Here is a 27,485-nt window from a genome sequence, read left to right as displayed (position 1 = left end):
CGTTTTTTGCAGAAATCCGCTAATACCTATGTGAGTGGAATCCGCGTTCCTCATACTCTCATAGGTATTTTGGTGTGAGGGCACCCTTAGTCCATATTAAGTCTATTTAAGTCTATTTTGAATATAGATATTTTTTGATTTACCAGACTGTAAGCCACAAACTAGTCATTTTTAAACTGTTAAATTGTCAATGCACTCCCCCCTCATTTTGTTCAATTGTCTGTTTTAATGTTATCTGCTCCCTTTGACTGCTGAATATTGCTTGTACGGACTTATACTGTTGTTCCACAAACTGTTGGAGATATACTGTTTTTCCACATTCCATAAGTATTATGTCTTATAATTCCTAATATTTACGGGTTAAGTAAAAAAATCAAATTCAACAAAATGAGGGGGGAGTGCATTAAGAGTTTGACAGATTAAAAACTTCTAGTTTGTGGTTTACAGTCTGGTAAATCAAAAAATATATCTACATTCAAAATGTTAAAATATGGACTTACGGTAGACTGTTATTCGTCTCAGGCACTCATAAATGTACACTGTCATTGTCCATTGAGTGTTAAAGACCTGCAAGGGTCCTTTTAGAACCCCCTCATGGAACCCCGAGGGTCCCGGGAGAATGGGCATGTGAGGGAAGGAGCGTTTGGACTTTTTGATTTATGAGTTTAGAATTTGGGGCCTGACAGGGACGTGCTGGCCATTGGGAAAAGCGGGACAACTCCCGAACGGCCAGTTCATTACCGGCTGGGCCAGGCCGGCCATTAGGAAAAAAAAAAAAAGAAAATGTCGGCATTCGTTCCATTTTGGGGGCTGGGCGGCCAACAAAGTATATTGTCACTGTCGGGCAGAAACCTCGTATCTCCAAGATTCAAATTTGTACATTTTTTCGCAAAGCAAAGCACTGCTTCATCATACAAGGCCGTCGCACAAAAGTAGTGAAAACAGCAGATCTACAAGCTTGTAGATCGGCTGTTTTCACTAGTTTAAATCATTTTTTAAAATGATAAATACTGTACAAAACAAACGGTTTTGGACATACAAGGTTTCCACCCGACAACGACGAAATATAACTCATGTAATTGGCCCACTGGCTTGTCACTTGTCATGATCTGAAATGGCAAATCTTTGAGTAGCAGCAGCGCTATAGAGAGATCTCTCTCTCTATAGCGCGCAATGAGGGCCTCTCCAACTCTTTTTCCCGGGCTGAATCAGGGGCCCAGCACATCCCTGGGGTCTGATGTGGAATGGTAAATGATAGGATATGGAAGTTGGATCATGGAACACCCAATAGCATCCACGGAGCTATTAATGATAGGGTGCTGTTGAGGTTACATGTGCTCGTAGTGCACTCTGAGGTGGAAAAAGTACTTGCATTTTGTACTTAAGTAAAAGTATCAATGTATATGTAGGCTACTCTGTAACAAGTAAACGTCCATAATTGAAAATGTACTTGAGTAAAAGTATGAAAGTATTGGCATCAAAATGTACTTAAAGTACCAAAAAGTACAAAATGTTTGAAAATAGCAGATCTACAAGCTCACAACGCATCGCTATGCAAATAGCCAAGGTATAGAATAGGTCTAAAGTGATTTATGTATGTTTTATAATATTATAATTTATATCTGCAAAGTAACGAGTAACTAAAGTTTTCAAATAAATGTAGTGAAGTAAAAGTATAATATTTGGATCTGAGATGGAAATTGGAAATACTCAAGTAAAGTACAAATACCTCAATATTGTACTTAAGTACATTACTTAAGTACATTTACTTAGTTACTTTACACCACTGGTAGTGCACTGCCTTTTTGCATAAGTGTGCGTGTGCATTTGTGTATGTGTATTGTGTACATGTGTATGCATGAATGCACTCTTGAGTATCCCGGGCAAAACTATGTTGGAAAAACAACCTCCAGCGATCATCCACAATGGCAAGCTGTGTCTTGCAGTGACAGTCGAAGGTGTGTGTGTGTGTGTGTGTGTGTGTGTGTGTGTGTGTGTGTGTGTGTGTGTGTGTGTGTGTGTGTGTGTGTGTGTGTGTGTGTGTGTGTGTGTGCGTGCGTGTGTGCAAATGCAGGACAGATCTTAGGGCAGCCTGTCTTACATAGACATGTCGGTAACCTTGGAAACTCTTTAGGAAACCCTCGTTTTGCACCAGATTCATGCGTGTCCCTCCACGAAAGCTAGAACAATAGATGCTAGCAGTGATGTTAGCTTGACGCATCGGCTGCAAAAGACAAATCCTGCTTTCGCCCGCCACATTTATTTACACAGCCTTAACGGCGTGGTCTGAATCTCGTTAGATTCGTTAGAATAGAAGCTACTACAACTACAGGCTATACTGGTAGCCATCAGTGTTGATTTCCTCGACTAAAACTATGACGAAGATTTTTGGTCGACTGTGTTTTTTTCACTGACGAAAACTAAATAAAAACTAAACAAAAACTAAGCTGTGGTGACTAAAACTAAGACTAAATATATTGACAATTTCGTCAACAAAATAAAAACTAGACTAAAACGTTAGGGAGGGACTAGTGGAGAAGAGAGTCATTTTATGTTTGGTTACTCTCAGGTGCTGCGTGCTGAAAATAGCAGATCTACAAGCTCACAACGCGTCGCAGCGCTGTTGTAGATCTGCTATTTTCAGCACACAACCAAGTGTAAAATCAGTCATTACAATGCCATCAAGGCCTGCCAATATACATTTTAGTCGACTAAATCAACTGTAGATTTAGTCGCCTGAAATCTTATGATATTTAGTCGACTATAATGAGACTAAAACCAATACTTTTCAGGTGACTAAATTATGACTAAAACTATATTTTATTCAAAAGACTATGACTAAAACGAAATCAAAATTTGCTGTCAAAAACAACACCAGTAGCCATATAGGAACGTCTCCCTTGGCTTTCTTCCCAAGGAACCTATTCAGAGGAGCAAGTGTCCTCCCAAGGAACCTATTCAGAGGAGCATGTGTCCTACAGCTATCCTGTTGTCTATTGTGTATGAAACGTGAGTAATCCAGATAGGATTTTTGCTTGCCTCCGGAATTGGAGGGATTTGATTCAGCCATCATTGAAGAAACAGATCCTGACACGCACGCACGCACACACACACACACACACACACACACACACACACACTCACACACTCACACTCACAAGCTATGCTCTTATGCATATACCGGTACAGACAGTGGAAAAACGGTGTTTAGTTGAGTTGACTATAATTGTGCAGTCAATCATCATTGTATGTTTCATAATGTCTCTAAGTGAGACAAAGCAGCTGGTGACTCGGAAATGTTGCACTTCAGGGTTGGCCACCAGCCATTTCTTTCTTTCTTTTTTTTTCAGTTTAGGCAACTTGTACAAATATATCAAAACATATTTCACGCCATTTCTTTCTTTGAACCTTTTACCTTTTCTACCTATCGTCCCTGTTCAGGGCCTTGACTGGGTCAGCGGCGTCAGTTCAGAAAAATCTAAGGTATGGCAACATGACTGGTGTCTTGCACGCGCGCCCTCACGCGCGTATTTCCCTCTGTAGCCAAGGTATGGCAGCTGCCATAGCTTGCCATACCCAATTGACGCCTCTGGACTGGGTCATAAATTCGGCCCTGGCAGACCACATTTTTTTTCACTGGCCCACTAATGGCCAGCCCACTGGGCATATGCCCGGTATGCCAAATGCCCAGTCCACCCCTGTCCCCGTTTATAGTTACTTTGTGTAGAACCTCTCCATCTTATAAGATTCAAGGGAAATCTATAAGTGGAGTTATAATAGGAGTTTTGTTGAGTACTGTAGGAGTGTTTCTAGTACAGTAGAAGAGTGTTTGTGCGTGTCTAGGGAGGGATACAGTTGTGAATGCTGTGCAAAAGTGCGTACCTGGGTGAGGAGAGAGAGAGAGAGAGAGAGAGAGGGAGAGAGAGAAAGAGAGAGAGAGCACAAGGAAGGATGGAAAAAATGGAGGCCAGAAAGAGAAAACAAAGAAAGCAAGTATGAACCAACAAACCAGTGAACCCAGTGTTGCTCCAGTGCAGCCTGGTGACTCATCTGCCCCCCCTTGGGGACCTGTGGCATGCCATCACTTTATATAGCAAACCCAGCGCTCCCTCTCTGTCTCTCTCTCTCTCTCGCTCCCTCACTCTGGGTCCCTCGTCGGTGATTAAAGAGCCAGTGAAGAGACTCGGGAATGGAAAGAAAGAGACAGCGGCACAAAAATGTTTCTCCCCAGGGTTTGATGCCGACAGTGGCCGACAGTCACACGCATTCCCATGGTGTTTACATGAGAATTGAGCTCCCACAAACTATTCACGCACGCACACCCGACGTGAATAGTAGTCTCTCCTTTCTCTCTCTGGCTATACTCCCACTATCTCTCTCTCTCTCTCTCTCCCCCTTTCTCTCTCTTTCTCTCTCGCACACACTCACGCGCTCACACACACACACACACACACACTATCCATCCTAGCTCTGCTCCCTGCCGCGCAGCCTGCGCAGGCGTCCCCATACCAACCTGTTGGAGTTGCGCTTCCCTGCCAGCTTGCCACACACAAACACGGCACTGTTCTTGTACACAAGATGTACTGATAAAGAAAGCCTAAACCTAAATAACCCAAATGTTACCGTAGGCTATATACCATGTCCATGAATACAGCATTCTGTGGGGGGAATTCAAAAATTCCAGATTTAGGCCTATACGTTTGTACTCTCAGCCACAGGCAGATATGAAACTCCCATCAAAAATAGACCAGAAGTGATATTTGGACCGTCCATGCTGAATGTGTGCACTCTACAGTAAAGTACAGGGGGTGTGGGGGGGGGGGGGGGGGGGATGTCCTCCACTAAACACGTTATTATATGATGTAAATGAGAGCGATTCAACAGAGCCCAACAGAGTCGTCATTTACACCGGAGCTGGGAAATCCTGAGTGTTCTTTTAACTCTTGAGAGTGTGTACAAATATAGAACCTCTGCTTGTGTTTGCACACTCTCTGAGTTACGGCGCGTTAACGCACAGTCTTCTCACTGTGCAGGAACACCCAGCGGTGTAAAGTAACTGAGTAGTTTTACTTATTTTGAAGTATTTGTATTTTACTTGAGTAATTCCAATTTCCAAAACTTTTACTTCTACTCCTTGGATCCAAATATTGTACTTTTACTCTACTACATTTATTTGAAAACTTTAGTTACTAGTTACCGGTACTTTGCAGATATAAATGATTATATTATCCACAACTTTCCAACATCCCATCGTGCATTGCGCAGAAGTTGCACGGAGCTTCCGGCGCCGCAGCCGAGTGTGATCTACAAGCTCACAACGGCTGCATCTGCGAAGCGACGTGAGTTTGTATGTCTGCTGTTAACCGGAAGTGTGGTGCAAAAATTTCCCCAGTAAATTCCCTCGGAAAGAGGTGGATAAAACATACATTAATCCACTAATAGCCCTATTTTATTCCTAGGCTATTTGAAAATAATAAGCGTTGTGAGCTTATAGATCTGCTATTCTCAAACATTTTGTACTTTAAATTTTGGTACTTTAAGTACATTTTGATGCCAATACTTGTGTACTTTTACTCAAGAACATTTTGAATTCCGGACTTCTACTTGTAAGGGTGCCCTCACACCAAAATACCTATGAGAGTGGAATCCGTGTTCTGCCAATGCATTTCAATGATAAGGGAGCGTTTTTTGCAGAAATCCTCTGCTGGCATGAAACCGCTTCACTCTCATTGAAATACATTGGCGGAACGCGGATTCCACTCTCATGGGTATTTTGGTCTCACACCAAAATACCAATATACCATTGCAATATTGATACTTTTACTTAAGTAAAACATTTGAGTTTTGACACCACTGGGAACACCCCTCGCCGCTGGCCCGACATCAGCTGTTATAGCATGAGGATTCCCTGTGTTTCCCTCCCTCCCTTTGCAGGAAAATCCCCTCATTGTGTGTGTGTGTGTGTGTGTGTGTGTGTGTGTGTGTGTGTGTGTGTGTGTGTGTGTGTGTGTGTGTGTGTGTGTGTGTGTGTGTGTGTGTGTTTGTGTGTGTGTGTTCACATACCGGTATACTTATAGCTGGCTGCATGTTAGTGTAGATATGTCTAATGTGTATGTGTAGTACTTGTGTACCTTACATATCTAAATGCAGGCCATAAAACATAATTCATGTGCACACGCACGCGTGCACTCCCACCCCCCCCACACACACACACGCATTCGGCTTTTCCACAGTAGGGGAGTTTCAGGTCTTTGGGTTGGGTTTGAACAGGAAAATAGAAAACAGAGACGGGTGTGTTATAGAGAGGGATTCCTCTCTCCCTCTCTGTTTCTCTCTCTCTCTCTCTCTCTCCCTCTCCCTCTCCCTCTCCCTCTCCCTCTCCCTCTCTCCCCCTCTCTCTCTCTCTCTCTCTCTCTCTCTCTCTCTCTCCCTCCCTCCCTCTCTCTCTCTCTCTCTCTCTCTCTCTCCGTGGGTCCAGCAAGTAGACACAGATGTGAAAGAGCCGTACACATTGGCTGATGAGTGGTTGCACTGTGGGCCGAGGACGGAAAGCTTCCACGGTGCGGTTCGTGTCCTACACGCACACACACGTGCACACATTCGCGCACACATACTGTACGCACGCATGCACACACACACATGCGCGCGACAGACAGTGAGGCTCACATATTGGCAGAGAGACAGACAGCACAATGTGATACATCATTTACAATGTTGTCTCACTGTAGCGCACGTACAGGTACGCGTGCGCGCGCGCACACACACACACACACACACACACACACACACACACACACACACACACACACACACACACACACACACACACACACACACACACACACACACCTCTCCAGGCTGAGACCATCTTACCACGGGGTGGGGGTGTGGGGGCAGTGGCGTCAGTTCAGCAAAAGCTAAGGTATGGCAACATGACTGGTAGCAACAGGCATGATTAACTAATTTTAATAAGTACATTTTATGTTTTCCTCCTGTAGCCAAGGCATGGCAGCTGCCATACCTTGCATGCATGCCCAGTTGACGCCTCTGTGTGGGGCCGTGGGGGTGTGTGGGGAGGGGGGCTGTGCGGTCATACCAGGTCCCTCTGACACACGGCTGTTTGTCAGTGAAGTAGCTTTTTCCTCTGGTCTGGAAACATTAACCACTTTTCAAAACCTGCATGGCGTCCCCCACTTTGAATGTCATGACGCAGGCAAAAAAAGGTATCGGATTCTTTCGAAAAAATAACAGATCTTTACAAGCTCACAACGCGATGCGCTGTCTTTTATTAAAATGTTTTGCAGTGTGTCATTTCTTGTCAAGACTGCGTATTGAAACGGTGCATGCACTCTGCTGGATCGTTTCAAAATTGGCTCACGCACCCTCGCACACTATGGGTTCCCGACCGCAGATTGACAATGGAATTTATGCATTTGGTGTTGAATAAATTATAGGTCAAGTCAAGTCACATTTATTTATATAGCACATTTCATACGGCTTAGACTCAGATGTGCTTCTAAATAAAAACCAGGGCAGGGAAAGATCAAACAAATGACAAAACGTATAAAATAGAAACTTTATTTTATAGGTATTTTAGGTCAACGCTAACAGCTGCTATCAGTTGAAACAGTACAATACAAAAGAATAAGGTAACCACACACTTTTAAGCCTAGCTAAAAACTTGTGAATTCAAGTGACTGAATTCATAATGACTGAAGGCATCCTAGAATTTATCCTAGGTTTAATGAGTAGTAGTACCTTTATCTGATTATTTAAACTAAGGTGAGCTTTGTAGCGAATAAGGGCTTAATATGCTAACACAAGGTAATCTAAACAAATTAAATGTTTGAACCACACAGGAAATCAATATATGTTTAGAAAAGCACATGCCAGCTTCAGGGGACATGGAGGGTGTGCCTCAGTACAGGCAGTGGTGTAAAGTAACGAAGTAGATTTATTTAAGTACAATTCTGAGGCATTTGTACTTTGTACTGTTTCAAATTTTTCTTCTACTCCACTACATCTCAGAGACAATTATTGTACTTTTACTCCACTACAATTATTTGAAAACTTCAGTCACTAGTCACTCAGTCACAAAACATACATTAACCACGTCAGCCCTACATACATTTCGGCCATTTGAAAATAGCCGATCTACAAGCTCACAATGTGTTGCGATGCGACACATTGTGAGCTTGTAGATCGGCTATTTTCAAATAATTTTTTTATACATTTGACATTTTGAAATTATATAATGACCACTTTTACTTTTGGTTCCTTTAAGTATATTTTTGATGCCAATACTTTTGTACTTTTATTCAAGTAAATTTGGAATTCCAGACTTCTGCTTGTTACCGGAGTATTTCTACATTGCAGTATTGATACTTTTTACTTTTTCCACCACTGGGCACACAGGAGAGAGGACAGCTGGTGAGGAGAGGGCCCTCGTGTAAGCATATTATGAAAGAGAGACCACTGGTTTGTGCTGACAGCACGGTGTCTCAGCCAGCTGATCTCAGCAGATGAAACGTGCGCAGACTGCGCACGCACGCACGCACACACGCACAAACAACAACACAGTGACAGACAGTGGCTCAGGCACGTGCACACATAGACATCAAAGAGGGCTTGAGCCCCTGCCCTTTTATCCGTCTGTAAAAAGTGCCCTCTCCAGACCATGAATGCAGTTTTTACTATGGTGAAAGCAATGAAAATGCCCTCTTTCGATGCCATACCCGAAGCATTTGAGAGAAATTGTCTTGTCCAAACTCCTGAACTTGAATGCAGCATCTTATGTTGAAAGAAATGCTATTTTCAATATTTTCACCAAAGTTTTCAGCCCCCTGCCTCTCTAACATTCTCTGCACGTCCCTGCCTGGGCTTAATTTGAAAACCACCCTGGCAGTTACTTTGTTCAGCGCTACCTCGTCTCTAACCGTATTGGATTGGGTGATGTATGATTCACGGATGGATGCGCGTCGCATGTTCCATGCCGATGCTTTATGTTTTTTTCTGATAAAAGAAAGTATAGACATAGTTTTGGACCTTTGAGACCTTTTCGGCCATGAATGATAGTTGCTATAGCCAAGGCTGCAGAATTGCACTACACAATATCACATGAGTGCATTCTCTAAAAGGTTAGTGTGTTGTAACTTTTCTCTGTTGTAAATCTGTGCCAAAGAGTATATCGTCAGTGTCGGGCAGAAACCTTGTATCTCCAAGTTTCAAATTTTTTTTTTTTTTCGCAAAGTAAAGCCCTGCTTCATTATACAAGACCGTCGCACAAAGGTAGTGAAAACAGCAGATGTGTGCTTGTAGATCGGCTGTTTTAACTAGTTTAAATCATTTTTAAAATAATAAATGCAAAACGAAGAGTTTGGGACATACAAGATTTCCAACCTACAACGACAATATATTATTTGGAGAGAGGATGTACACACCTGGAGGCACACACACACTCACAAAGTGGGTGGTATGGCTTTTAGCCTAATGCGTGCACGAGAGAGAGAGAGAGAGAGAGAGAGAGAGAGAGAGAGAGAGAGAGAGAGAGAGAGAGAGAGAGAGAGAGAGAGAGTAGAGGCACTGTTAACACCTTTCAGACAGATGACTTTTCCACTAGCCATGAGTCAGTGGTGCTGCTGCACCATTCTCTCCATGACTAAGAGGGCCAGGAGAGGAATGAGAAAAAAACCCAGGAAGAACCCAGAGGCGTCAATTGGGAACGGCAAGGTACGGCAGCTGCCATACCTTGGCTACAGGGGGAAACGATTAATTGAACTTCTTAAAATAAATTAACCATGCCTGTTGACAACATGACTATTGTCTTGCACGCGCGCCTTCGCACGTGTTCAAGACAGCAGTCATGTTGCCATACCTTAGCTTTTTGCTGAACTGACGCCACTGGAAGAAGTAGGATGAGAGCGTGGAAAAAAGACAAAAAGAGAGGAGAAGATATACGAGTAAATAAAGTAGGCTATAATGCAACAATAATCGCCAGTCAGACGCCCTAAGGGCGAGAAGCGAGGTTGCGCTGAAACAACAGAGACTGACACAATATTATTTCCATATATGGGCATTCCCAGATATGGGTTTAATATTGATGACATCAGCGATCTCTATATGGGCATAAAAGGGACATGGACGGAATTAATTTGCAAGTGTGACTCGCGCCGTGACAACCACGCTGGTTATCATGAGACTGACACAATATGTCCATATATGGGCATTCCCAGTATTCCCAATATTGATGACTTCAGGCATCTTGGCCATACGGAGCGTGACGTGAGGCGTGACTGACGCACAGACCATATATGGGAAAAAAATCCCAGATAATCGCTTAATATTGATGACATCGGGGATCTTGGCCATATATGGAGCGTGACATGACACGTGACGGACAGACATGATCTGCAGGTTTTCATACTATGTGTGTCCTACAGTCGCAATAAGAGAGAGCGAAGGAGAGTGGAAGAGAGTGAGACAGACAGAGAGAGAGAGAGAGAGAGAGAGAGAGAGAGAGAGAGAGAGAGAGAGAGAGAGAGAGAGGCAGACATACAGGCAGACAGAGAGAGAGAGAAAGACAGAGAGCGAGGCTGCATCCAGACCACACTGGCTTTTGAACTGAAGGGAGTTTCTCTGTGGTTTTGTTGCTAGGGACAACAGCAGACTGTGTACTAAGCACACATGTGTCCACTGTGCTCAGAGTCTCTGTGACCGCCACTGCGTTCCACTATCCCACACTTACAGTATGAATGCTGCGCAACACTCACGCACGCTCACATCGTCGTTGTCGGGTGAAAACCTTGTATGTCCAAAACCGTTCGTTTTGCATTTATCATTTAAAAAATGATTTAAACTAGTGAAAACAGCCGATCTACAAGCACACAACGCCTCGCGGTGCGAGGCGTTGTGTGCTTGTAGATCTGCTGTTTTCACTACTTTTGTGCGACAGCCTTGTCTGATGAAGCAGGGCTTTATTACGAAAGAATGTACACATTTGAAACTTGGAGATACGAGGTTTCCACCCGACAACGACGACATGCAAACACATACGTCTCGAATCAGCGTGAAGATAAGATATGTTAGTGCAGCCCCATGAAAAACATCAACCGTAGAACGACTACTCCCATCGCCGGCTATAACGATGTTTTGCAACAAAACCTCCCTTTCTTTCCCCCGGCCTGTCATTTTGCGATTTACAGTCTGTGTGCAAAGAAGCCATGGAAATGTTATACTTGTGCAACTTTTGCCTGAGCCGGGACAAAATTAAACTTAACCCGCATTGCCTAGACAACCCATCTAATAAACAAACACACACGCAAGCACGACACACAAACGCACGCACGCACGCACGAACACAAATACACACAAACACACACACACACACACATGCACCATTACGTACCTCATTCCACTATTTTCCGTGGTTCTCATTGTACCTTCCGGTCTTTGACGCGCCTGCCTCTCCGAGAACAATGTCCCATTAAATTAGGAGGGGTCAGGAAGTCAACGCGCCAAGGTGAATGCCTGCACTTCCCGTTACAGTCTTTTCCATGTACTTTAAACACACACGCGCACGCACACACACACACACACGCACAAAGACACGCACACACACACACATTCCCCGTTGCCCCCGCTTCTGCAGAATCTTTCTTATGTAAGCACATTAAACTTTGACCTCTAGTGCTTTGAAGTGAATAATTGGGGTTTCCCTGGCCGACGGCGCGTACATGCTGACCTACGGGTTCGCGCGGTGCTGAACGTACCCAATCCCTTCCAGCTGCGCGGGGCCATCACTCAGTAAGGCTGACCCTGTGCAGGGGCGTCACACCAAATTCTGGGCCCTGGGTACAAGGATTCACTGCGGGCCCCCCATGAATGTTAACTATTGAAAAATAGCAGATATACAAGCTCACAGCGCGGCACCGAGTGCCGCGCTGCGAGCTTGTAGATCTGCTATTTTTGAAAAAATCGTGAAAATGTGTGCAAGAAACCTATGTCAAGGACCCCCAAGATGATATGTATTTGGCCACGGACCCCGATCTCAAAATATTTAGTTCCAGGGACCCCCCCAGAAGCAGAATTTGAGTTAGAAATGTTTGCTTAAAAAATACATAATAATCAAAGATTTTCACACATTTTCACAACTTTTCAAAAATAGCAGATCTACAAGCTCGCAGCGCGGCACTCGGTGCCGCGCTGTGAGCTTGTATATCTGCTATTTTTCAATAGATAAAGTTATTAGGGCCCCTCCACCTTGGGCCCCAGTAACTCAGTCCCACTTTCCTACCCCTTGTGACGCCCCTGACCCTGTGCTTTGAAAGAGTGCCAGAGACCGTTCTGATTCGAAATGCTCAGGGGTCGTCGGTGTGTCCGTACACGGACAGATGTGTCCGCGTGGCCACGTCTTGTCCGTAGCAAATTTTAGATTCGCTTTTTTTACGCGCCATGATAATGTTCTTATTTTGATCGTAATACCCAGTTACTGAACATCAAGGGCTCTATTTTGATTGCCTTAAGTAACAGCCCTTATGCCTTAACTTAAAGGCCTGTCCATACTGTCTCCGACCACTAAACTTTTTGTCGGAAAGGTCCGGTTCAACTACAAAATGACATCTTCTGAAAAACACTACCCCGAATTAGAGTTCGGAAAGCTGCACGTCGGAAAGTCGGAATGGTATGGACATTTAAGTTAAAGGGCCACTTCACCCCTGGGACAATCCGATCTTATTTTATTGTTGTTTGGGACACGATCAACACAGAGTTCAATCTGTTTTTTGAGATATTTTATTTCAGTATGTACTAGTGATGCGTTTTGCATCATATGATGCAAAACGCATCACTGATGATGCAAAATGCATCACTAGTACATACTGAAATACTAAAATATCTAAAAACACAGATTGAACACAAAAAATAACTCAGGATTGTGTTGATCGTGTCCCAAACAACAAATAAGATCTGGTTGTCCCAGAGGTGAAGTGGCCCTTTAAGGCATAAGAACTGTCACTTAAGAAAATCAAAACACAGCCCCAAGTCTCCAGGTTTTCACTTATTTACGAAGACACTATGGGTTACATGTCTCCATTCCGACACTAACCCTATCTCTAACCCTAACCCTAAACTTAACCTCTATGGAAGTGTCGCCACTCCAACAATAAGAAGTTAATGTTGGAGTGGTGACATGTCGGAATGGAGAGCAGTCACCGACACTATGGCATACTAGGAGTCCAACTACTAGTGGTTCTCAAATGTGTTATGTGCAAGGACACCCTTGCCACCCTTTATTAAAAATCTACAAAACTGATGCCATCCATTTTGTTTAATTTTACCTTTTTATGGGGGCCAAAATCATATTTTGTACTTAAATTACATATATAAATCTATGCTTCTACCGAAAGCCACCCTACCCCTCTTACAAAGGAAAACATGTATATTTATATATATATATCCTATCATTAGATTTGGGCTTCAATAGAACGTGAATGTGTAAGATGTCTTGATCATTGTGATATGTTTATGCTGGCAATGGGACTGTGTGTTCTCTGGAGTGCAATGGCCTTTGAAAACCACCAGGTGGTGTTCTCCTACTATCTGATCAACAAACAGAAGAAGGAAGAGACACGTCCATTTTTTTTGATAGTGGCCTAGTTGTTTACATCAGTGCCAGGCCTTTTTGCTAACATGCTATAACACTTCAGAGCCCTGCCGATCGCTATCAAGGGCTTTGATGGCCGAATGGAATCGAGTTATTTTTTCGAGTTTTTTGAGTACTTATACTTTGGAAAGTGTATAAACGAACGTTTTAAGATTAACATTAAAACGGCCGGAACCAATGTTCGGTTATACTGGTTTCCCGTCGGACTGTGTTACACCAGTGCTACAGTCAAATCTGTCGTGGCGCTCCGGTCACGGAGGCTTATGGCTAACTTCTAGAGTGATTTTTTTGAAATTACAATTATGGTATGAAAGATAAAACTTTTGATTAATTAAAAATACGTAAAGTGCGTTTATGGCACTGGAGACCAAAGACGTAATAGTCGTTTATGGCGTTCAGTGAGTTAAAGGTGATACACCATGCATTTAAAAAGTATTTATGTCATATTGTTTATGTCCCAAAAACGTTTTTCAAGGTTTGAGGCTAAATTACCACTCCTGAATAGAGAGCCTCCCTCATTTTTGAATGGCTCTCAGAGCATTTCAGCTGCAGTACCACCTTTGGCCTGAACTGCGCATCTTTTTGAAAAAAAAATCTTTTTTGATTAAAAAAAAAAAAAAAAAAAAAAAAAAAAATTAGATTCTTTTTTTATGATGACGTCACAATCGGCAGATGACGTCACAATCGGCCGCAAAGCCTGTTTTGAGAACCCGTGGGATACTTTTAACCTTCGCCTTCTCAAAACCAGAGAAAGACACAACGGTCAGAAATGGGACTTTGTGAGGATAGAAGGTGCTAGTGGGACCCCCAAAAAAGGTTTTAAAATAGGAAAAGTGAAATTTCATGGTGTATCACCTTTAACTCTGAGTGTACAAATGGAACCAAAGAACCAGGTCTGCAACTCTCAGAGTGGAACACCGTCGCAGTACTAATATGGAATTGGCTCACAAGCCGTTCAACCACTTTCAACCTGACGTCCCTATTTGGGCCCAGCAAGCACGTCAGGACCTGGACCAATCAGTGACGTCTCGATTGGGGCCAGATCACAGCCCATATGGGCATGATCTTGACGTCATTACCAGGACGTCATATTATGAGCATATAAGGTTATATTCTGGGACATATCTTAACTAGTCATGATATTTATTTGGCCTAGAATATCACCTGATTCCAACCAACAAAAATCCTGTGAAACAGAAAAGTCCATGTGACGTCCTGGTAATGACGTCAAGATCATCCCTATATGGGTTGCGATCTGGCCCCAATCGAGACGTCACCGATTGATCCAGGTCCTGACCGTGCTTGCTGGGGGGGGGGGGGGGGGGGGCTCGTCAAAAAGTTTCAAAAACTGTATGTGTGGGTTGAGTGTTTGTACAGAAAGAAATCATCAACTTTGTCTTTGATGCTTAATGATCTTACAGTGAGGCCCTTTACTGTCCCCAGCAGATGTTCAGGCTTATCCAAGGGCAAGTTCACCCCTGATAGCTCTACACACACAATACCTCCATAAAACCGCACACGGCAACAATACACAATAGATCTTCCAGGCAAACACTGGGAGATGCTATCACTTTCCTCCCCAGGCAGATGGCTTTTCCACACATTATCTGAGGCATCATCCCACTTGTGCTATTAATTAATTTGTACAGTATGACAGGCGAAACCTCACCTCTCAACCTACGCCCCCCTCCTCCCTCCCTCCCTGGCTCCTTTTGTTCGAGCGTCGGTGTGTTCCTGTTTTCGCAAGTCCTGTGCAAGGGAGAAGGAAAAGAGAGAGAGAGAGAGAGAGAGAGAGAGAGAGAGAGAGAGAGAGAGAGCAGGGGTGTCGCACCAAGTTCTGGGCCCTGGGTACAAGGATCCACTCACATGTTGTGCTTTAACTATTGAAAAATAGCAGATATGCGAGCTTGTAGATCTGCTATTTTTGAAGAAAAAGTGAAAATGTGTGCAAGTCTTTGAATATTTCAAATCCTTCTAAGGTTTTTTGAAAAATCTATGTTTCTATGTCAGTGGTGCTCAAACCTTTTCATGTGAGGGACCCCCAAAATGATATGTATTTGGCCACGGACCCCCATGTCAAAATATTTAGTTCCAGGGACCCCCCAGAAGCAAAATTTGAGTTACAAATGTTCGGTTAAAGAATACACATATTCAAAGATTTGCACACATTTTCACGACTTTTCAAAAAGAGCAGAAGATATTCAAGCTCACAAGCTCACAGCGCGGCACCGAGTGCCGCGCTGTGAGCTTGTATATCTGCTATTTTTCAATAGCTCAAGTATAACATAATGAAGGCCCCTCCACCTTGGGCCCTTGTAACTCAGTCCCACTTTCCCCCCCTTGTGACGCCCCCGAGAGAGAGAGAGAGAGAGAGAGAGAGAGAGAGAGAGAGAGAGAGAGAAACAATACCTAGAGTGCTGCTGGTCCTTGTACAGACCTGCAGGAGCCCCGGTCGGACGTGCGCTCCGGCTGGCTGTGCTTCGGGTGTGAGTCAGTGGCTTTAGCTGTGATGGAAAGAGGAAGAAAGCCCCCCCACCCCCCCTTTCCCCTCAACCTCGCCTTTTCCATTAACAAGCCGGTGCATTGTACGTACGAGAGGGGAACAGAACCCACAAAGGAGGAAAGCGAGGCTTCCTCCCCTGGAATGCGAGGAGAGAGAGGAAAGTTAGAGGAGGAGGCGGATGGGAAAAGGGATTGGCTCAAGGAATGGACAACAAACGAGAGAGAGAGAGAGAAAGAGAGATCAGGTGGTGGTGCTGGGTGTTGACAGGGAACATGAGGTGTGACAAGTGCTACATTTGAGGTTTTGACGTTCTAATTATTGCATAATTATGGTCAAATGCAAAGGTTTTCTAGTGGGACATCATGATGAAATTCCTTTATTTTAATTTTATGATGGATGATTTATTACAATCGGTTATAGGCTTGAATATACAGTGGCAGATCACATGCGCCACTTGATTGATGGTGGGGTTTCTTTCTGTTAACGACATAACTGCATTTTTTGCAATTTATTGTTCATTGAAGTAGTAGGGCTAGGAAACAAGCAAACATGTATTTGATTCTTTCAATATGAAAACAAATGTAAGATTCATCCAAAACGGACACGTGATTTAATTTTAGAGCCATGCGTCCCCACCTTGCAGCACGGCATAACAAAGACAGACAGATAGACATAGATTATTTTAGATTATGTCATATGAGGAGAACTAAGCGTTAAGGAGAACGCACTGAAAAGGAGCCTCGACATCATAGGATCCATTTGTGCTGGAGTCATATCGTCACTGTTGGGCAGAAACCTCGTCACTGTCGGGCAGAAACCTCGTATCTCCAAGTTTCAAATTTGTACTTTTTTTTTTTGCAAAGCAAAGCCCTGCTTCATCATACAAGGCCGTCGCACAAAAGTAGTGAAAACAGCAGATCTACAAGCACACAGCGAGGCGTTGTGTGCTTGTAGATCGGCTGTTTTCACTAGTTTAAATCATTTTTTAAAATGATAAATACAAAACAAACGGTTTTGGACATACAAGGTTTCCACCCGACAACGACGATACGTCTAATAGCCAGGTGATACCATAGAGTTTCTGAATCAGGAAAGAGGGAATCAGACAGAGAACATGTGTCAGCCTGTATGATATACTGAGCCACACGACTTGGAGTCAACGTGTTCCATACAGCACAAGAAGGGCCTGGAGCTCTCTCCTCTCCTCAGCCAGAAGTACGTGCGTGCGTGTGTGTGTGTGTGTGTGTGTGTGTGTGTGTGTGTGTGTGTGTGTGTGTGTGTGTGTGTGTGTGTGTGTGTGTGTGTGTGGGTGCGTGCGCGTGGGTGCGTGCGTGCACACATGCAGGGGCGTCACAAGGGGGTGGGGGAAAGTGGGACTGAGTTACTAGGGCCCAAGGTGGAGGGGGCCTTATTTGGGGTCCGTGGCCGAATACATATCATTTTGGGGGTCCTTGACATGAAAAGGTTTGAGCACCACTGATATAGAAACATAGTTTTTTCAAAAAACCTCAGAAGGATTTGAAATATTCAGGCACTCGGTGCCGCACTGTGAGCTTATCTGCTATTTTTCAATAGTTAAAGTTCCCAGGGCCCAGAATTTGGTGCGTCACCCCTGCACACATGTGAGGGTGTGCATGCATGATTTCCTGAGAGAGGCCGCATTTCGGGACAAATCTTGGACATCAAACCAGTTGATTGGAGACACAAGTATAATTGGGGACAAAATTGCCGTCCCCAATAACGTTTTACTGCATTTTCAAATGGTTATGGGGGTAAAAAGGAGGTTTTGGTTTGAAGAGATATGGAATCCATTTGAGTCAATGCGGTGTCCCAGAAAGTATGCAAAACCGACCTGTGTGCTGTGCGCGCGCCCGTGTCCACTTACAGTACATGCGCGAGTTTGTTCGTGCAGTTTGTGCACGTGAAATGTGTGTACTTGTGTTGCGTGTGCGGATGCACGTGTAATCACGCAAACGCAGGCCTTTGGACATATGAGGCACATGACGCACCACCATCATCATCATCGTGGCTCCTAGACAATGGAGTCATTAAAAGCCAGTCTAAATAGAGGTGTGCGCTGATTGCCTCTGGGCAGAGAGGCCAGGGCCAAGTGGAATCTGGTCCAAAGCTCCGGGGTTGTTCATCACGCCGTCTTCTTTCCCATGCCAGAGGGAGACACACGGCAGTGGAAAATGTAACGTTGTCAGACACACACAGGAATGGAAATATGGAAATGAGGGAGGGGGAGGGGGGGGGGGGGGGGGGGCTGCTATAGGGGATTCCTGTTGTGAGATCTGGGACATTTCTGGATCTCAGGGTTAAGGTGTGTCACGCTCACACGGAAGCATATGTGCATGCTTGCTTATGCACATTTTTCTCTACCTTAACCTCTTAAACCCTTCAGTATATATATATATATATATATATATTAGGGCTGGGATGTGATTAAAAAAAATTATCAAATTAATTACAGGCTTTGCAATTAACTCATTTAGTGCCACCCTATCACCACTAGAGGGCGCCCAGTGGCCATAGAATAATAGAGATATGCTGGTAATGCATGCCCAAGCCCTGGAGCCATGACTTGCCAGAACACTTTCCTTTGTGCATGTACAGGAAGAGAATGAAGTTAGCTTGAAGTTAGCTATTGGCTACCAAGCATTTTAGAAGATCTATTTTCGGCAATTTAGCCACGATTAAACCTTGCACACCTCATGCATGGGAAAAAAACAGAGAAGAATGAGCTCTAAAAAATCCAATGCAATCCTGGATTGCATTGGAGTGGATTTGTGCAGTTTGTTCACAGCTTTCAAACAAAAAAATCCGATTGGAAATCCGTTCAGGCATTCTTGAGATAATAGCCATTATGTTTTACATGTTATGTAAACAAAAATGGCTGCCCTGTATGTTAGATGGGGTTGTATGGGGTTGGAACATGCAAAATCGCGATTGAAATCATGTTCACTAGATTTGATGGGGTCCAAAAAAAAATTAAAAAAAAAATTTTTTTCAAAAAAATGTTTTTTTCTTTTTTTTTTCTATCCCGAACTAGTTCGGGATAGGCACTCTGGGATGCGATAATAATCCCGAACTAGTTCGGGATAGGCACTCAATGAGTCGCAATTAATCGCATTTTAATCGCATATAAATATTTGACATTTTGTTGTACGAGTGAATCAATGGGCCAAGCAATGCGCTCTGATCGGCTACTTCTCCCTTTGCGTTTGTTGTCTCTTCTTGGTTGGTGCATCGCTATGATCAGTATGCCCGAAACTGAAGGTTCTGTGGTGCAAAAACTAAGTGCGATTAAAATGTGTTCATTTTTTTAATCTAATTAATTAATCACAATTAATCAGTTAAAGTCCCAGCCCTAATATATATATATATATATATATATATATATATATATATATATATATATATATATATATATATATAATATTTCTTAGCTCAAATAAGCACATCACACTGCAGCATGTTGTGGGCTTCATGTAGATCAGCTATTTTGAAAAGCTTTTTCTTTTTAAAACGTTTTGCCCATATGACATATACCCACAATGGGATGCTATAGGTTGAAAGTCATTCAAAGAGAGTTGTTCCTGTACACATTTGCACAGCTTAGTTACGATCTGTTAATTAGCCATTACAAAATACCCTGCCCCAAAGAGATTATTACTTTTTGGGTTGAAAAGGTCAAAGGTCAGTGTTGCTTTCAAGCGCAGAATTCTATATTTGTGGAATGAAGAGAAATGTGAAACGAGATGTCGGTGTGGGCAGAGATTTGCATGGCTATTTGAGCTTTTAACTTATTGGACTCTCGTTTGTCCAAGTTATTCGATACCAATCCTTCTGAACGTTCCTTAACACCTTATTTTTCTTGCTGTCTGCAGGACGAAGTGAAGGTTGCTTCCAAGCTCTCCATCGCCAAGTCCATGAAGGTTTCCGAGGGAGCATCGGCGAGGGGGAGCAGGGCAGGCAGCATCCTGGAGCTGAAAGAAGCCGTTGAAGAGCCAGGACTGGAAGAAGTAGAAGAAGAGGAGAAGGAGGACAAACCCCACGTGGACCTGTCCTCGGACGAGGAGGAACTCGCAGGGGAGTTGGTGGAGGAGTCCGCCAAGGAGTCGCGCGCCGAGCGCATCAAGCGCAGCAGCCTCCAGCGCGTCCAGACCCTGAAGACGGTCTTCTCCAAGGACAAGATGGACAAGACCAAGGCGAACACCAAGGCCTCCATGGAGAAGACCAAGCAGAAGACCAAGGACAACATCGAGAAGACCAAGCAGAAGACCAAGGCCAACTACGAGAAGACCAAGGAGAACTTTGAGAAGTCCCGGCAGAAGACCAAGGACAACATCGAGAAGACGCGCCACAACATCGAGAAGAAGATGGGCAAGCTGAGCACCCGCATGACCGTCAACCCCGAGCGCAAGCAGAAGATGCAGAAGGTGCAGTCCGGCGTGAAGAAGTCCTTCACGCCGGACCACGTGGTCTACGCCCGCTCCAAGACGGCCGTGTACAAGGTCCCGCCGTTCACCTTCCACGTCAAGAAGATCCGCGACGGCGCCGTGGAGGTGGTCCAGGCCACCGAGATGGTGGAGGTGTCCCTGGACGCCGAGCCCTTCAACGGGGTGGAGGGCGAGGTGGAGGAGGGCTGCGAGGAGGTGGAGATGGAGATGATGAACGGCGGAGGAGGGGAGGACGACGACGAGGTCGGCGACGAGGAGGAAGAGGAGGAGGACAGCCACGAGGCTCTGCATAAGAACGACGAGGACCGAGACAGAGACAGCGACTAGAGAGAGAGAGAGAGTGGAAAGGGAAAAGGAGTTTGAGGAGGGGGTTGAGGAAAAAATAGCGGAGACCAACTTATGCGTAAACCTTATATCCCCAACCCAGAGGGCCCGTTGGCAAAGTTGAGCGAAGTGGATGCATAACACGGTCAGATCTGTTCATTTAACTCTTGTTAGTTTAACTCCAAGATTGTACAACTCTAACCAAAGGGACCCTTATTTGGTTCCATGTTGTACCCTCTTGGAGTTCCAATACAATAATTAGGGGTTAAGTGCAAGTCACTTAACCCCTATAACTGCTCCCCCCTCCACGCTCCTCTGTGGGCAAGCTGAAAACTGAAGTTCCCCTGTGGGATGTGATAGGTCTCAAATTGATAAATGAACGCAAAGGATTTTACTGTGTTGAAACGATTATTTTTTAAGATGAAGGTTTTGTGTTTGAAGGCTCAATCTGTGATACAAATTTAACCATCAAAAATATACAAGATAGATAGCAGTGGAGACATGTTTTTCATTCTAGTTGATTGACACAGCTCTAGATTGACATTATACAACGGGTAAAGTATATTTTTTAACTGTATTTGCTGTATTTTGGGGCTGTAATAGATTTGTATACACTGGTATGTTTCTTATTTTGTTTTACATTGAATTATGTTTTGATTCATGATGGGGTAAAACATTCTCCATCTCCAAACTATTTCATGTGTCCAAATGTAACCCTTATTTATATGTTCAGAGAAATTCCAGATTGGGCCTTCAGTCAATAAAGCTTCACCTGGGTTAGACAATATTTGACAATGTAGATGGAAAGGAATCCTCACAGTTTGACAAACGGATTCCTGGTTTCTAGAGTTTGGGTCTGGATACCAGTAATGTCCATGAATATAGGGAGAGAGGAGGAGAGAGACTTTGAACATGGGAGAGAGATTTAGTTGATCTGAACAGAAGTGTGTGCATGTTTCATTAAGATGGCGAATCTTGTGTATACGTATTTGTGAATGCTATAAATACATATATACGACAACAAAGATAAACAACAACAATAACAACTGAACTCACATTTGGTTAAATGATCAAAAAAGGGGTGTAACCATTTTTGTTTGAAACAAATGTTTTCATAATTTCCGTGTCTCTTTAAAAAAAAGACCTACTGCTGAATGGAGGTATGAGTGTTATTAATGTCCTGATTATAATTCCGTTTTAGTAACACCTCACTCGAATATAGTTATATGAAACTATATTTACAAGGATTTCTACAAGCAGTTGGGTTGTGGCTTCCCTAGCATACATATTCATGATTATATCAGGAGGCCCAAGACGTCTTGTGTTTTGTAAATGTTACACATCACATGTGAATATTCCTTCCACTCCTATTTTGTTCAGGCTTTTAAGGCACTAATAGTGAAGTGTTACCTATTGCCTTAGTTTACTTAACCACGTGAACCGCAAATCTCTTCGCTGAAAATAGTCAATCTATAACAGGGTTCCCCAATTAGTTTTCCCCAAGGGCCGAATTATGTCTAGGGTACCAAGCCGAGGGCCACAACATTGCAGGGGGCGACGGCGGCGTTCCCACTACTCCAGCGGCAGTTCAGTTTTCGTTGTTGTCGGGTGAAAATCTTGTATGTCCAAAACCGTTCGTTTTGCATTTATCATTTTAAAAATGATTTAAACTAGTGAAAACAGCCGATCTACAAGCACACAACGCCTCGCACCGCGAGGCGTTGTGTGCTTGTAGATCTGCTGTTTTCACTACTTTTGTGCGACGGCCTTGTATGACTTGCGAAAGAATGTACACATTTGGAGATACGAGATTTCCACCCGACAACGACGATATACTAGTGTTGTTGCTGCTCTTATACCACCATTATTACTGGGGTTGGTGTGGGCCAGACAGTAGCGCGGGCCGCCTATTGGGGGACCCTGATCTATAAGCTCACGATGCGTTGGCGACGTCTTGTGAACTTTTATTGTAGATCGGTTATTCTCTTCGAAGAGATTTGGCGTAGAAGGGGGAAAAGGAGCGTACCAAGTACAGATCCCTGGGTGACCCCAGTCAACTAAGTATATTGGGTTTGAGTGGTTAATAGTCTCATTATATAGAGGCACAGCAAATCTATTGTGATTCCTATGAGTCGATGAGCTCACACTGTAATTTGTTGTATTTGTGTATGGTATTGTTTGTGATCGTACATGGCAAGACCCTGAGTGTTACTGTGACCGATGGTGTAAAGATGGACCTGGCTTTATTTGTACTCTCTGGGTTAAATTAACACTCGGGATTCTGGCTGTGTATACTGTATAATTTCCTTTCGGTCGCTGAGAGAATGTGATCGCTGTCACTTTTGTATACACGTTCTTTAATGCAATATTTTCTTGCAATGATTTTAAGGAATTAATCTGACATCCAGAAAATATATTTTTGCTTAAATGAAACTGTGCTTTAAATGAAGGTCTACTCTACAGGAATACAAAATACCATGGAAATATTTGCTTATGCACAAGTGTTTGTCTTTATGTTATTTTTAGATCATACGAGGGTTCTATTATAAAAACAATAAAGAAAAGAAAAAGAAATGGATGTAATGTTATCAGAAAACCTGTCAACTTAGTTATGGATTTTCATCAGATGTCTATGAATGAACCAGTTTTGATCATAGTCAACATTGTCTCTGTTTTGAACCCGAGTATGACAGGCAGCCGACGAGTTTCAACAATCTTCTCATTTGCTATAAATAAATGTTACAGAATGATGCTCTTCCTGTGATCTTATACTGTCCCCTAGTGTCCATTTATGGCAATACATTCCTCCAGGTCACATTCAAAAGCCGCACTTCACTTCACAATATCTTGCAACAGTTCTTTGTTCCCCTAAATTAAGCTTTATCAGTTAAAACATACATATAATATTTGGATACATAGGCCTACTGTATACAGCATGATGGTATTTTAATAAGAGTTTGAATGTTGTCTATTTTCACTTGTTGTTTTATAGCTGTCCATGTGTGTCTCAGACAAGTGCCTGGTAAGAATGTTATCACAAATTGCTGTTTTCATACAACAATTGCCATGAATGTTTGCCAAAGTTTTCTCAGATGCTTTTAATTTCTTATGTCCATTGTTGTCGCAGATCAAACATATTTCCCAATTACAGTACATTTTATTCACTTTTTTTGTATATAATGTGAATCACCATCATAGCAGGTTAATGCTTGTAGTTAGTGAGCATTTCTTCTCTTTTTCAACCATCCAAATGCATTTCCCTGGACCAACAATATTTGTATAGGCTGCACGATACAAGAAACAGACACCACAATATGGAGCCGCCACGGAGAAATTCTATAGGCTATACGACCAAAGTACAAATCTACTGGTTTTACTCCAATATTACACTTTAAGTGAAAGATTAAGAGGTGCCTTTGTGAGATATCTTAGAATTTTGATGTAAAGTGGCATTGGTGCTACTAAGCAATGCTGAAACATGTCATGGAAAACCATGTGTAGCTCAGACATGATTGTTTCCTTGCCCTTTTCACATGTTAGTAACTGATTTCTATACAATAACTTGTTGCTTAACCACTAATGTTTTAATTAATAAAAGCTATTGGTTCACACTTGTGTTGTGATTTCTTGAAAGAATGAAAAGGTGTTTAATGTATTGTATATGTGTACAATTATAATTAGTACTAGAGTTCTAAACAGAAACATGCCAACAATGTCATGACTCAGGGAGGACAGAAACCTCCCGTGGAGAAGGGCAAAAGCCGTCTTGATCTAGAGACGGTTGCAATCAGGCCTGGAATTTCGTCATTTTAGGGTCAAGGCCACTTGGCCTTTAGTGTTGTCCATATTTTTAGGGCACAAAGGCCAAATGCCAGGGCAGGAAGGCCAATAAATAAAACAAGATTTTAATTCATTGAAAGATTTTTTTCAATTTAAGGATTAGGGATGATAACTTGATCTACAGTGAAATAGATAAATTATGGTATTTACAATCAGCTCAGCCGTGCACAAATCAAAGTATTGGATTGGTTTAAAGATGGGGACTCGCGGTAGTTGAGATTTCATAATCTCAACAAAAGACACTGGTGTCTACACATGACAAGAAAGAGACAGAGGAGAAAGTGGTACAGTCAGCTGAGGCATTAAGGCCACTGTGGCCTCAGGTCATGCCATTGGTTTGAGGGGCACAAGGCCAAACTGAGGGGCAACGACGGCCATGGCCTTCATGGCCTCCATGAAATTCCTACCCTGGCTGCAATTATTATTGTTATTAATAATAATAATGCAAGAACAGCGGGCTGGCTCCTTGGTTCGTCCTTTTTCAGTCTACACCACATATGGGCAACATAAGGCCCGGGGGCCGGACCCCGGCCCTTTGAGCATCTCAATCCGGCCCTCAAAGTCATCAAAGAAAAACTAAATGACGACCCCCCCCCCACCCACCCCCTAAAAAGAGAAATAATCCTAAAGAAACTACATTCTATAAATTAATTTAACTTGACTCCAATTAACAGTAATTAATATTGACCATTTCAGTACATACCTGTATACCTCTGTATGATGTACTCACATGCTTTATGTTTATAATTTAACAGTGAAATAGTCAACCTTGAGTTCTTATTTATAACATAATCTAATGTGTTTTATCAGTGACCTATGGAGGGGTGCATGTCAGATAAGATACAGTAAATGTATAGGCTAATTTAAAAGATGATATGGCATTGACGCAGATTCTTTTATGTAACTAATAAATATAATATCTTTATTGTAGGCCAGAGTACTGTACAGCTGTCTCGTTGTGAAAGGACCTCATTGTAAAGTAGTCTGGCGTGTCTAAATTGTCTAATTTATGCAATTTTAACATCATTCTTATGTGTTATGTGTTTCAAGTTTCAATTCAATTGTACAATGTGTGACCCTTCACTTACTTTAATGTAGTCAGTATTAAAATAAATGCTGACCACCCCTGGTCTACATCGAATCTCTTTGCCAAAAAATAGCAGATCTACAAGCTCACAGCGACAGCGCGTCACAATGTGACTTGTTGTGAGCTTGTAGATTGGCTATTTTTTGGCAAATGTTTCCCCTCACAATAGTGATGCTGGGGTTAAACGTCAAATAGAAAGTTATTTTCAATCTGTCCTAATGGAAAATGATATTCTAAGTTTTCCTTGTGACGTACTGTAACTTAGGGGGAAAGTAATTAGATATTTACGCACCGCATATGACATGAATGTGAAGTTTCTATAAAGTATCAATGTAATTCAGGGGGGCCTTGGATGAAAAGGTCATTTTGCAGGGGTGACCTGAGACAAAAAAAGTATGAAAACCACTGATATAGAGTCACATAAATGGAGATGCCACATCATAGGACCATTTATATGAAGGTAAGGTTGAATATGGGGGAAGTGCTCCTTTCAATAAACATTTTAAGCAGGGCAAATACAAGTGTGAATATTCTAAATCTAAACTAAGCTGTGTCAGTGTTTGTAGTCTAGTGGGGTCAGGAGGAGCTTGACCCCCCTGAGGGCATGTTCTATGTAATGTGTAGGAGTGGTTTTAAGTGAGCCACTAGAACGTAAATAAAACAGGTTTCAGACCTGTTTATATTAGCCTTTCTCAATTGCTCTCTGCGTTTTTAGTCAGCCGCTCACAAAAGAAAACTAGTTTATCAGCTGGCAGCCATACTTAAGTGACCATGCAGTCATGCACTTAAGGGGTTATTCACTTTTTGAGCGGTGGTCACAACGCTCCTATACGTGGCCGTGTGTGTGGGTCTCCGTCCGTGTCTGTATGTAGCCTAAACTTCGCCGCGTAACTAGTGCCGCACCATTTACGCCACTCGCGCAATATATACATCAAAATGTGCGGCTCGGCCGGGAATGGTGTTCTATTACCTTTCGTTCCGATCCGCCTTACCATGCCGACGTAATCGGCAAAAAACGACGCTTAATTGTCCCCATTGACTTATAATGGGACAATGCAAGAAATCACTTTCAAGTATTTTTCTCTCGTAAACCATAGGAGCTACAGTTTTTCAAACCTCGGAGAGGAGATTCATAATGATTTTAACAATGAATCGAAAAATAATTACATCACTCGGCCTCATGGTGGCGCTATAACGGCCCACTTTACGTTTTGCCCCGTAACTCTTGAACCGTAGATCGGAAAATTAAAATTATTTTTTCCCTGGATTCCTTGGGTCAAGACGCATCTCCCCATATAGGCCACGCCCATTTGCGCCAGGATAGATTTTCCGCCATCTTGAATTTTCTCCAAAACACACTTTTTGCTCCTTTTCCTACATATTTTCTTCAAATGTCACAAAAATCGGTACACATGATCTATGAGGTGGGTAAACCACCGCTCAGTTCACACGGGTGTGATTTTTAACTTGTACTCTGGCTTTCGTGTGTACCCCAAACCGTTAGAGCATTTTTAAAGTTGCTTCATTCAATATTTAGATATGTTACTCAATGAAAACATGTTATGTCAGTGGTTTGGTGACTGATATTGTCCTTCTGATTGTAATGGA

At 42.9% G+C, this 27,485-nt stretch overlaps 1 protein-coding gene across 2 annotated transcripts in view; it reads left to right on the top strand.

The window, feature by feature from the left end:
- The window catches only part of LOC308303279 (caveolae-associated protein 1-like), a 37,820-nt gene extending 15,313 nt beyond the window's left edge, over nt 1-22,507 (top strand). For both annotated transcript variants that reach the window (XM_080747615.1, XM_080747614.1), the window contains one exon: nt 20,054-22,507. In XM_080747615.1, coding sequence (XP_080603741.1) covers nt 20,054-20,953 — 900 coding nt within the window. In that variant the 3' untranslated portion in view covers nt 20,954-22,507. The remainder of the gene's footprint in view (nt 1-20,053) is intronic.
- Nucleotides 22,508-27,485: the final 4,978 nt, after the last annotated feature.

The sequence above is a fragment of the Nannobrachium achirus genome, assembly GCF_963921795.1.
Source record: "Nannobrachium achirus genome assembly, chromosome: 18".
NCBI classification, from domain to species: domain Eukaryota; kingdom Metazoa; phylum Chordata; class Actinopteri; order Myctophiformes; family Myctophidae; genus Nannobrachium; species Nannobrachium achirus.
The sequence above is the reverse complement of the archived record's forward strand: the minus strand, read 5'-3'. Positions and strand labels throughout refer to the sequence as shown.